This window comes from Varroa destructor, unplaced genomic scaffold, assembly GCF_002443255.2.
Source record: "Varroa destructor unplaced genomic scaffold, Vdes_3.0 BEIS01000007.1, whole genome shotgun sequence".
Classification (NCBI taxonomy): Eukaryota; Metazoa; Arthropoda; class Arachnida; order Mesostigmata; family Varroidae; genus Varroa; species Varroa destructor.
This window is the reverse complement of record NW_019211460.1, coordinates 27,015,673-27,027,113: the sequence shown is the minus strand read 5'-3', so window position 1 is coordinate 27,027,113 and position 11,441 is coordinate 27,015,673. Positions and strand designations below refer to the sequence as shown.

The 11,441-nt window shown below is 44.4% G+C and overlaps 1 protein-coding gene across 4 annotated transcripts in view; it reads right to left on the bottom strand.

Annotated features, from left to right (window-relative positions):
- mgl (low-density lipoprotein receptor-related protein megalin) overlaps nt 1–11,441 on the bottom strand; it is a 95,295-nt gene that overhangs the window by 3,066 nt on the left and 80,788 nt on the right. For all 4 annotated transcript variants that reach the window (XR_015317912.1, XM_022815051.2, XM_022815053.2 and 1 more), the window contains 16 exons: nt 9,210–11,340; nt 8,476–8,898; nt 7,940–8,106; nt 5,931–7,673; nt 5,614–5,803; nt 4,706–5,447; nt 4,445–4,496; nt 4,008–4,236; nt 3,448–3,737; nt 2,993–3,222; nt 2,587–2,773; nt 2,158–2,324; nt 1,701–1,876; nt 1,419–1,555; nt 909–999; nt 343–448 (listed from right to left, as the gene is read on the bottom strand). Coding sequence is in view for 3 of the 4 variants with exons in the window: in XM_022815051.2 (XP_022670786.1) it covers nt 343–448; nt 909–999; nt 1,419–1,555; nt 1,701–1,876; nt 2,158–2,324; nt 2,587–2,773; nt 2,993–3,222; nt 3,448–3,737; nt 4,008–4,236; nt 4,445–4,496; nt 4,706–5,447; nt 5,614–5,803; nt 5,931–7,673; nt 7,940–8,106; nt 8,476–8,898; nt 9,210–11,340 (7,061 nt within the window). In the remaining variant the exon portion in view is untranslated. The remainder of the gene's footprint in view (nt 1–342; nt 449–908; nt 1,000–1,418; nt 1,556–1,700; nt 1,877–2,157; nt 2,325–2,586; nt 2,774–2,992; nt 3,223–3,447; nt 3,738–4,007; nt 4,237–4,444; nt 4,497–4,705; nt 5,448–5,613; nt 5,804–5,930; nt 7,674–7,939; nt 8,107–8,475; nt 8,899–9,209; nt 11,341–11,441) is intronic.

Here is an 11,441-nt window from a genome sequence, read left to right as displayed (position 1 = left end):
CTGTTCGAGGATGTTTTTTCTGTCCAATCACTCCCGTCATTAGCGTCATATATATCATCATCATCATCATCATCGGCGGGCTTGAGGCAGCAGCAGCTTTTAAATTCCCAAGCCAAACGTCTAGTCCTTCAAAACTAAGGGCTTTGCGCTAATGTACGATATTACTTGGTAACAAGCAATTTATTCTATAGCATGTTTGTTAAGGCAAAATTAGTAAAACAACTTCTCTGCTATCTTATTTTTTTCGTGTAAATTATTTTTCTTAAGTGTTTATTCTTATTGTATTTTCTGTAAATGATGGTGGCTATCAACATTTAGTTATATGATACAAGTGCTACTCACTCCATTGGGTTCATTTCTGGCCGACCGCATAAAGTGTGATGAGAAGTCAACGCCTCCACCACCGAAAGACACGCTCGGGTTACCCCCGTAACCGTTGGCAGTTTTACTGAAATGACGAGAACAGTTAAGTCGTAGCAACTGTATTATTTTCTGTTCTATTCGCCTACAACATGCCACGAGTCCTGATGATCCTCGAGACGAACCCCTAGCTCTTGACATTCAACATTGAAATGATTTCGTGTTAAAACTAAATCATGTATATTTTCTATTGTTGAAATAATCTTATTTAGGTATCTGCCGCCCAGCAACTATTTATTTACGCATCACTATGTTATCATTGGGGAACTTTGCCCACTGCAGTTTTTACGACAGCGAATTGGCTATATTACGTTTTACGTAGATGCAACGCAGAAGTACATCACGGTAGCAGCAATGGAGACAATTGAAATTCTTGATCAAAGTAAATTAAAAAATACTATATATATATATATATATATATATATATATATATATATATATATATATATAAGGACAAAATTCAGTAGTAAGCTTAAACAAGTACTTACAATTGCGTCTTGCGGAATGCAACAAATAATGCGGCGCCTCCGACCATTAAAATAAGGACGATAATGATTGGGGTCATGATCGCAGCGATATCTGAAGTTGTATAAGAGTCATTGAAATTTGTTAACAGAGGTGTGTTTCTGTCCATAGACGCAAGAACTTCGATTCGTTGAAGCTTTAATTGCATAAGGTTGTTAACGCGTGAGGAATTCTAGTTTCGTTACATTGGTGCTAGCAATAGCGTACCTAAGTACCATACTCCTTGACAGACTGGAATTGCATCAAATTGACTACACCGATTATATGCTATTGTTCGATATATGCCGATATGTTTCCTAATTCAAATTCTACCGTAATAGCCTTTGGAGAAATCAGTAGAAGACACAGAGGTCTTCTATTGATTTCTTCATTTTAAGTATTACTGTGAAAAAAAAGTACGTACATATAATAAATACCGACACGAAGTTAATGTTTACATAAAAATATACGATCCTACAAATTTGTACACATACTGTTGTTATTGGTGGCAATTAACCGCGTTTTAGCGACGAAGTTCTCGCAGTGCGTTCCCTCAAAGTCTTCGGAGCATTTGCAGACCGCGTTGTCCCTAGAGACCGACGTACACATGCCTCCGTTCAGACAAGGACACCTAATACAAGCATTAAAATAGACATTAACCATTTTTTCACCGCTACCCCAGTCGACGCAACCTAATCAAATTCATTACAAAGCTAGGAGCCCTGATTCTGTATAGGGAAGCAGGAAAGACCTTGATTACATCCAATAGTTCTCACCTATACGGAGCTGCTTTTGGCTGCTCAAAGGCAGCATCACACTTCTGTAAGTTCAGGTTTTTATTGGAAATTCCGTCTGGACATGAGCAGCGATAGCCCCGAGGTACGAGCAGACAGGTATGACTGCACCCGGCGGAAGCGCATCTGTTCTCAATCGATGTGTTGTATTTGACGTCCTGCAAATAACATACATATGTTTATATATACATATTATGTTAGCCATAATGAAATAGTTGGCAAAATTGCACTTTTACCGGTAATCATCAACGGCCTCAGCTTAAAGTTGTTATGTTAAGTAAAAAAAAAGATACGCACCATATTTATTAGTAGACTAGAAAACGTTTTAAAGCCTTTTGTCCAAACAATAACATCCGAAGGCCCTTGAAGTTTAGTAAATACAGAATAACAATTGAAAAAGCTAATTAATTTGCAATTAATCACTACCGAATATACTTACCTGATATATTCGTAGGGCACTCGCGAACTCGAGACCGCCGCGCACCAGAACTCGGACTCCGCGGCCGAACTTATTCATTCGGAAGATATCGCCACGATCCTTGTCCTTCCAGTTGACCCAATAAAAAGAATCGCCGAATACCTCTAGGCCAATTGGATGGGCGACATCTGTAGGCCAACGAGACAAAGGAAGTACCGGTTTTCGTTTTTTATCGAGATTTTGCCTGTCCAACTAGCACCGTTTGTTTGTGCATAAGTTAATATTGATCGAATTTCTATCTACTATTATCGCTACTAATTCATTTTCGTGTTCACAGAGCGTTCTATTATTTTATAGGCTCAATGGCCAAGTTATCATAGGATTTATATCAATATTCCATTACTTGGTTGCACGTTGAAAACAAGAAAAATCTTGCTAGGGTGTATCTACCGTTTTTAATAACAACAACCCGATTAGACCCATCAGGTTTGGCGGTTTCGATCGTGTTAAGTTTATGATCGGCCCAGTAGATCCTTTTATCGCCGGCGAGGTAATCGATCGTGATACTTGCGGGAGCTGCCAGGCGAGATTTGAATAGCGTTTGACGCCGGCTGCCGTCCATCCACGATGTTTCGATCTAAAGCGAAGTAAGCGAGCCAATTTTTAAATCATATTACATGACATAGATCCTCAGGCAATCATGAGTACGTTCTTAACTGTGGCAGGTTAAGGTTTCCATGCTTTGAAAGGAAGCCGTAAATAACACTGGGTTAGCGAAGAACAAGCTTGGGAAAGAAAGTATGAGAGGTTTGTTAAAGAGGAGACAAAAGTTCAGCTCTTTAGCACTGATTCGTACTTTAGGATTGATGCCGATATCTGTCCAAAATAGAACTCCACTTTCAGGATCAAGTGCCACTGACGTCGGAGCCTCGATGTCGAGGTCGTGTAGAGTTCGTCGGTATCTTCCGTCAAGTGTGGCGACCATCAAGCGTCCTTTGGGTGCTCGGTTTTCGAAAGATTCCTGATCCATGAGGTAAAGGTTGTGGGCAACCCAGTCAACTGCCACGGCCGTGGGTTTGTTCAAGCCTAGACCACGATTACAGAGCGAACATAATTTTACCGTTTTTCACCAACGGACAAATATTACAAGCCGTGGCTCAAAAATGTGTATTTATAAATGTCTGAACGAAATCAACTAATTAATACAAGAAGCAAGGTGCTGCAGCAATCAATATTGTATTAAATAAAAATATGTCTATCGTACGCTTATTTATTCATTATAAAATATAATTAACTTTCGCTGAAACTTACCACTTAACTGCAAATCCTGCGGATATTGCGCGCCAAGTTTTTCCGGATCCCTTTCTAGATCTGGAATGATCGCTCGTTTAACTGATTTATCAGATCGATCCACCCAATAAACGAACTTCTCCACTGGGTCATAGTCGAGCCCCTCTATACGTCCCTGGTCAGCCACCAAATCGATCTGTTTATGTGACTCTGCGGACTGAATAACCAAGCGGATTGAGCGTTCACTCGTATACATTATAACAGGTGGGGCGCCGTTCTTCGGATGACACTCCATGTGGACGCGTTCGAATCTATTAGATTCGGAATAAATAGTCAATTGGAATATTAATAAATATTTTAGTCAGCGTTAGAGGATGGACTTTTGCAATCTAACTCAGTCGTACATGTTCGGCCTCTATCTTTAAGCAAAACGAACTAAGCGAACGAAGATCTCATCATCATCATCATGATGTCCGTCTGAATACGTCCTGCGCGTAATAGGATGAATAGTCAATACAATATTCTAGGCACGTCCTTAAGCCCACATTGGGACGATTGCTTTGATTTTGCCTGCTTCTTACCCTTTCCTGCAGGTACAGCCATAGCTGCCCTCGAGATTATGACAGAGCTGTGAGCAGTAGTGATCAAAAGTGGAGCACTCATCGATATCTTCGCAAATTTTCGTATTGGTAGCATTTATGCGGTAGCCACTAGGACATGTACATAGATAGTCGTGTCTTGAATTTGCGCTCAACGAGGTGCAGTTATGTTCACAGCCGCCCTTTGTCTGCTTATTGCATTCACCCACCTCTGTAAATTATAGGCATGCTTGTAGTTATATATATATATATATATGTACATATAATAACGGTAATACATATATGCCGAGTCGTAATGCTCCTATTCAAGCTAATCGTCAACAGATATTGGTCAGCTGTGTAGCGATGTAAGGCTCGATCAGTTTTAGAACACAACTTAAGTTGCTAGTTAAATGTAAGTAACAGAAGATGGAACTTACGACATCCAAGTTCGTCAGAGTGGTCATCGCAATCGAGATTATGGTCACACACCTGTAAACAGAACGCGCATAAAAATGTATTACACAGAGTTTCTAGGTTTTGTAGGATTTTAGATTGCCTCAATTATACCTGTATACAGTAGTTTCTAAATATATCATACTGTTCTGACCGCGGACTGCTTTTCAAATCTGAACGAAATGATAATTTTCTAGGATTAAAGTAATTGAATAATAATAACTCCTCGATGTCTATTAACTGACCTTGCTGTTCTCTATGCAGTGGCGACCGCCTGCACACTTAAATTTGCCAGCCGCACAGACCAGCGGTCCTCGAAGTCGATCGCAGAGTTGAAACGAATTTTCATCAGATCCGTCCCCGCAGTCATCTTTGCCATCACAAAGTTGCCATAGCATGACGCAGGCACGATTGGTGCATTGGAACTTCCTCGTCACATCGCACTCGTGTTGTTGACAGGTGGCTTCAGTCTCATCCGACGAATCACCACAGTCGTCATCCCGATCACAGACATAATCTGGCTTGATGCAGACGGTGTTATTGCACTGGAACTGATTAGGTGAACAGTGTCTTCCGTTGGGATACCGCGGCGGACAATTACGTTCGTCTGAAACATCCCGACAGTCCTTGTTACCGTCACAAACGAGGCTGGCAGCGATACAATGGCCACTCGCACACTGGAATTGATCGGGTCGACATTTGTGATCGCCACAGTTTTGTTCGTCAGAGCCGTCGTCACAGTCCGTGTCGTGGTCACACCGCCACTTACGTGGGATGCATCGTTTGTTAGCGCATTGAAATTCGCTTTCAGAACAATCCCGATAGAGATCTTCGCAGAGGGATGCCTCTTCATCGGAACCGTCGCCACAGTCATCCTCGAAATCGCACCGCCATCGCAGCGGTATACAACGGCCATTGCCACATTTGAAGTCGCCAGTGGGATGGCACTGAGGACACGCCTCGGGGTTCGTTTCATCCGAATTGTCCCTGTGGAACAATGGCAAATGATAAGATGATCGAGGATTGTAGCTATTGTCTTTGGCGGAAAAACGAAAGGGGTGATGGCGACGGAATTTATGTCCGTTATAAACGTCCAGGAGCCGGCTATTATCAAATGGATTCAGTGAGTTTAATGTGTATGGCTTCCACTTACCGACAGTCATCTTTTCCGTCACAGAATAGCCAGGACGGAACGCAGCGATAGTTGTTGGGAGATGGACATTTCTGCCAGCCAACGGTACAATTTTGGTTTCGACATCGATGAGCTGGTTCATCCGAATCATCGCCACAATCGTTGTCAAAATCGCAATACCAAAGTTTCGGAATACATTTGCCGTTGTCACCTGGCATAGAATGTTATTACACAATAATTTGATGCGTATAAAGTATACGATAGTACGTAAAGCGTTGAACAATTATAAATTTCAAATAGGTTTTTCCACTAAAGTAAAAAGGCTTGCATGTGCTTACATTTAAACTGGGTTTCGGGGTCGCATTGTCCATGGTTGCAGATGGCTGTATTTTCGTCAGATCCATCTGAACAGTCGTTATCGCCATCACATTGCCAAGAGGAAGGTACGCATTTGCCGGTGGCCTCACACTTGAAGCTGTTTTCTCCGCAAGGTAGTTTACAATTATTCTCGTCATAACCGTCGGGACAGTCTCTTTGTCCGTCACAGACCTTGATCCGTGACACACATACGGTATCCGTCGTTGAGGGACATTGAAACTGACCCTTTTTGCATTTGAACGGCGGGCAGCCATCCTCGTCGGTGCCGTCTGAACAGTCTTTTTCACCGTCACATTTCCAGTACAGCGGTATACACTTCTCATCGTCAAGGCCTTTACAACGGTGTTGGCTGATCGTGCAGTTTGCGATGCACGTCCGATTGTTTGGCATCAAGACAAAGTCTTCGGGACAGGCGCAACGGTGCTCAGCTGGAAACTTGATGCCGGCAGGATTCGGCGATAGCAGACAGAGATGCGAACATTGACCGTTATTCATTTCGCATGGATTGCTGTACGGCAGTTGACGCAGAGGATGGTACACGTGAATATCGTACGGTCGATGCGACGTGTTGCGGAGGACCTGAAGGCCTTCTCCGGTAAACTTGTGCGCTCTATAGATGCCTTTCATGTTCCAGTCTGTCCAAAAGAGCCAGTCGTCAAAGATCGACAGTGCGAACACGTGTGGCACCTTCTGGCCCGAAAGAACCGTGTGGCGATTTTTGCCCTCGAAGTCCGCGTACTCGATATAGTCGAGGTGAGCATCGGCCCAGAAGATCTTGTCGGAGAAATAGTCCACGGTAAGTGCATTAGGCCAAACGAGCTTGTCTGCATAGGTTACCAGCCGAGTGAAGTTTGAACCGTCCATACCGAGTCGAGCGATGAACGCATGATGACCCCAGTCCGTAAAGAACAAACATCCGATACCTGGATGGACAACAACTGCTCGAGGATCAGAGATGCCTCGCGGAAGCAACACCTTTCTCGAGGTGCCGTTTAGGTGCGATACGAACAGTTGTTTGCTCGTTCTGTCCAGCCAATACAGTTTACGTGTAACCCAATCAACGGCCATACCTTCCAGGCCGTGTACATCGTACTTTACCACGACCTCTTCGCCTGTTCCGTTGACAAACATGCGATGAATGGTTTTATTACCAACATCGGCATAATAAATTCGCTCCTCTTTGACGTCGAAGTCAATGGCTACCGCATTTCGAAGATCCATCTTGACAAGGTTGTATTGCGTCCCATCAATCGAGGCGTTGCGCAGGTAATATCGATTCGAAAATATAACCCATGGCTCCGGTTTCGTCTGTAAACGCTTGCATTTGTGGCCATCCGGCTCACGACCATAGTAGCGATCGTTACATTTGCAAAAGAACGATCCGGGTGTATTAACACAGCTCTGAGAGCATACCGCCAATTGCTCGGAACATTCATCTATGTCGGTGCATAGTTTACCGTCAGGCATGAGCTTATAGCCGGGATTGCACTGACAACGGTAAGCAAGCAGTGTATCAACACACATATGCTCACAGCCGTTACTTTCGGGGGTGGCACATTCGTTGATGCCGCAACGCATCGACTCATCGGAACCATCTCGACAGTCACGCGTTTTATCGCAGACCTTCGTAAGCGGTATACATTGGTCACCTGTTCGACATTTGTACTGAGTGTCTTCGTCGCATGTCGAATTGTTAGCACATTCTACAATCAGACAAAATAACAGTGAGATCGCTGTGTAGATATAAACATTCGAGAATAATTAGATAAAATCAGGACTTGAATTCTGATCACGAGAAATTAATCTCTGGCAGAGTTCGATAGTAAACTATTAGCGAAACTGGCGTCGCACGACGTTTGCCTCGTCTATGGACAAAGAGTTATTCTCGATGATACGAATTTACGCTGTCGTTGCTTTCAACTTGCCGGCTAACATGTAATCTATGGGATGCTTGCACGATTTTACTTACTCAGCTCATCGGAACGATCACCGCAATCGTCTTCGCCATCACAAACGTAATTTTTGCGAATACATTTTGAGTTTCTGCAGGTAAACTCATCAGAGGTACACGATCGGAACTTGCATTCTTTCGGCTCGTCAGATCCGTCGCCACAGTCATTGTCGTGATCACAATACCTGAATAGAACAAATAGGAAAAGGCGACTGTTTTTTCAACGAGTCTCCAATAAAACCGTAACGAACTTAAAGTGCTACTGAGAAGTGATGATCGTGCACGAGCTCGAATCCCAGCACGAACCTGGACTATTTGTCGGGTGTCCATTTACTTCTCTCCCTTTTGCTATCTCATATTGGAAGCAATCAATCTCTGCATCCGAAAGCTAAAAGCGTAACTTTACAGATCCTTTCTAGCATACTCACTATGGCTAGTTTTTTTTTTTGTCTGTAATTTTCGTCCCGACTATCAGGGACCCTTTACGCAGCAGTTATACCTTTCGTACAGCAAAGACAAGCAGCCAGCTATTACTTGAAATCTATTGTACTGACCAATCCTTATTGATGCATCGACTGTTCTGGCAGCGGAATTGATTTTCGCTACACGGCTCCGGTACGGGACAGTTAAGTGATTTGTCCTCGTCCGCACCATCAACGCAATCCGGATCACCATCGCACACCCAACGTTTCGGTATGCACGTTGGACGATTCCACATTTTATTTTTCGTGCAGGTAAACTCTTTTTCGGGATCGCATTCGCGTGAATTACACTGGTGTCGAGCGTCTTCATCTGACCGATCGAGGCAGTCATCGTCGCCGTCGCACAGATACGTTCGAGGTATACAGTTGCCGTTATCGCACGTGAACAAATCACCAAAGCACGTACGTTTTTCAGACTTGCAATACTCAGCCGGTTCGTCAGCGCCATCACCACAGTCGTTGTCGCCGTCGCAATGCCAGTTGGCTGGGATGCATCTGCATGGCAAAAAAAAACAACCAATACGATACAAATCATCAAAAGGGCAGAAAACTATCGGATTGAAGCTCTTTTTTGGACACTGATATCATAGAATATAGGCTAATAGAAAAATATCAAAGGTCGTTAACTTTTTTTTTAGATTAATTTACGCACGAACGATCGCTGGGCTGGATCGAAAGTGAACTCTGTACTTCGATCGTTACCATTTGACGACGCACTCTTTGCTATAACTTACACATACATTGGAAGTTAGTCTTCCAATCGAATACCGATTCGCTGGCTAAGTGCTATAGTTTGCGTATGATACCTGTGGTTAGTGCAGCGAAAACTGTTGGCAGGACAACTTCTTTGCGAGCAGAGTGTCGATATCTCGTCAGAGTTGTCTCCGCAGTCGTCATCTCCATCACAGAGCCAAAAGGGTTCAGCACAGATGTTTGTTGTTGCGCATTTGACCTGTTGGCCAGGACAGGTGCGATTGTTTGGACAATGCGAATGCGATTCATCTGTAGCATTGCCATCTTTACAATCGTCCCGGCCGTCACACACCTGATTATTGGGAATACATTTGAAGTTCGCACAGGTGAACTCATCCCCGGAACATTCGGGATATTTGCAATCAACTTCGTCACTGTTATCTCCACAATCGTTTTCGTGATCGCACCTCCATCGGAGCTGGAGACAGCGTTCATTAGCGCAACGGAATTCCGTCGGGGAGCACGTACGCACCGCGCAATATTTAGGATTCTCGTCTGAACGATCGCCACAGTCGTCGTCTGAATCGCAGGTATACCGTCGATCAATGCATTTTCCATTGGCACAGGCAAACTTCGATGGGTCACACGTAACGTTCTCAGGAACGCACATTTTACCTTGGTTGGCGATTTTCATATTGCTCTCGCAAAGACACTCAGGCCCGTTCGGTCCAGGGTGGCAGGACTGGGCGCAACCGCCGTTGTTCAGCTCACACACGGTCTTGTTGCACTTCTGTCGTTCCGGCGCGTACACGTGAATGTCACGCGGGGATTCTTCGAGACGTTTAGCTATTTCTTGCATTCCTGCTCCGGTATGTTTCTCTGCTCGGTAAACACCCCGAAGCTGAAGGTCAGTCCAATAAATGTATGGGCCGTGAACGGTTATGGCGAACGGGTAGATTGTCGCGGAGATCAGTTCTTCTCTATCGGTGCCGTCGAGGTTGGCTCGTTCAATTTTCTCGCGTAGCGCGTCAGTCCAGTACAATTTTCGGTCATCGTAGTCGATCGCTAGCCCACTCGGCTGTGTTAGATTCGATGAGACAATGGCGGTTTTGTTGTTGCCTGCCATCGTGGCACGGAAGATTTTGCCGGTGTGACCATAACGACCCCAGTCCGTGTAGTACATATACCCATCGCATGGATCAAGGACGATAGCTCGAGGTCGTTCGACGTTAGCTATCATGACAATATTCGTTCCGTCAGTGTTCATTGCGTAGATGCTGCGATTTGCTGAGTCAGCGAAGTAGATCTTTTTATGTGTCCAATCGAAAGCGATACCCTCAGGGTTGACGGTTTTGTTTAGAACGACATTTACTTTTTGGTCAGGATTTTCCGGATCCATCCAGAAAATGGCCCCATCAGGGCGAATCTTCGTAAAGTACATTCGATGATTGGCGTAGTCGAAGTCCATGCCAACAAGGTTGGTCAAGTTGCCTTTTGGCTGGAATGGCAGCGATGTTCGCTGTGGATCTAGGAACATTGAGCGTATCTCTTTTCGCGTGGAGAAGACGAGGTAAGTCTTGACGGTGGAGCAGCCTAGGCCGGATTCATCGAGTTGGCCTGATGCGCATGCGCAGCGGAAGTCCTTTCCATTGATTTGCGTCGGTAACGGAAAGCAGAGCTGCGCACACCCAGCCCCCGCACATGGCGAGTTAGAGTGATATTGGTTATTGTCGTAATAGACCATCACGTCACGCAGCATGTTTAGATCCAACTTGACCTTTTTAGGTATGTCGTTTTTGCGATTCTTGTTAATTTTAAAGATTGTACGCAAATTGCGATCAGCCCAAAACACGTCGTCGCCGTAAATGGCCACCCCCATAGGATTGGGTAGTCCGTTAACAATTGTACGGCGATTACTGCCATCAAAGGCACAAGCTTGTAGCGCGTCGATTTTCGAGTCCACCCAGTAGATGTCGTTAGTCGCGATATCGACAGTCAGGTCTCGGGGAGCGGCAATTCCGGTAACGACAAGCGACGTGCGATTTGTGCAGTCCATAAAGGCGCGCTCGATCTTTGGATACTGCCCAGAGTCAGTCCAGTAAAGATAGCGTTTAATTGGATCAACAGCGAGTTCACGCGGGGAATCCGTTGTTGTCTTTAGCAACACCATACGATTTTCGCCGTTCAGCTGTGACACTTCGATAAAGTTCTCGTGAGGAAACACGTTCGTAAAGTACAACATGCCTGAAAATATTATTTTCGTATTGCGTTATTATTACATATACCTGTTCGTAACGTTATAATGAACTTGGAAAATCAAATGTAATTAGAACGATCCAATAACA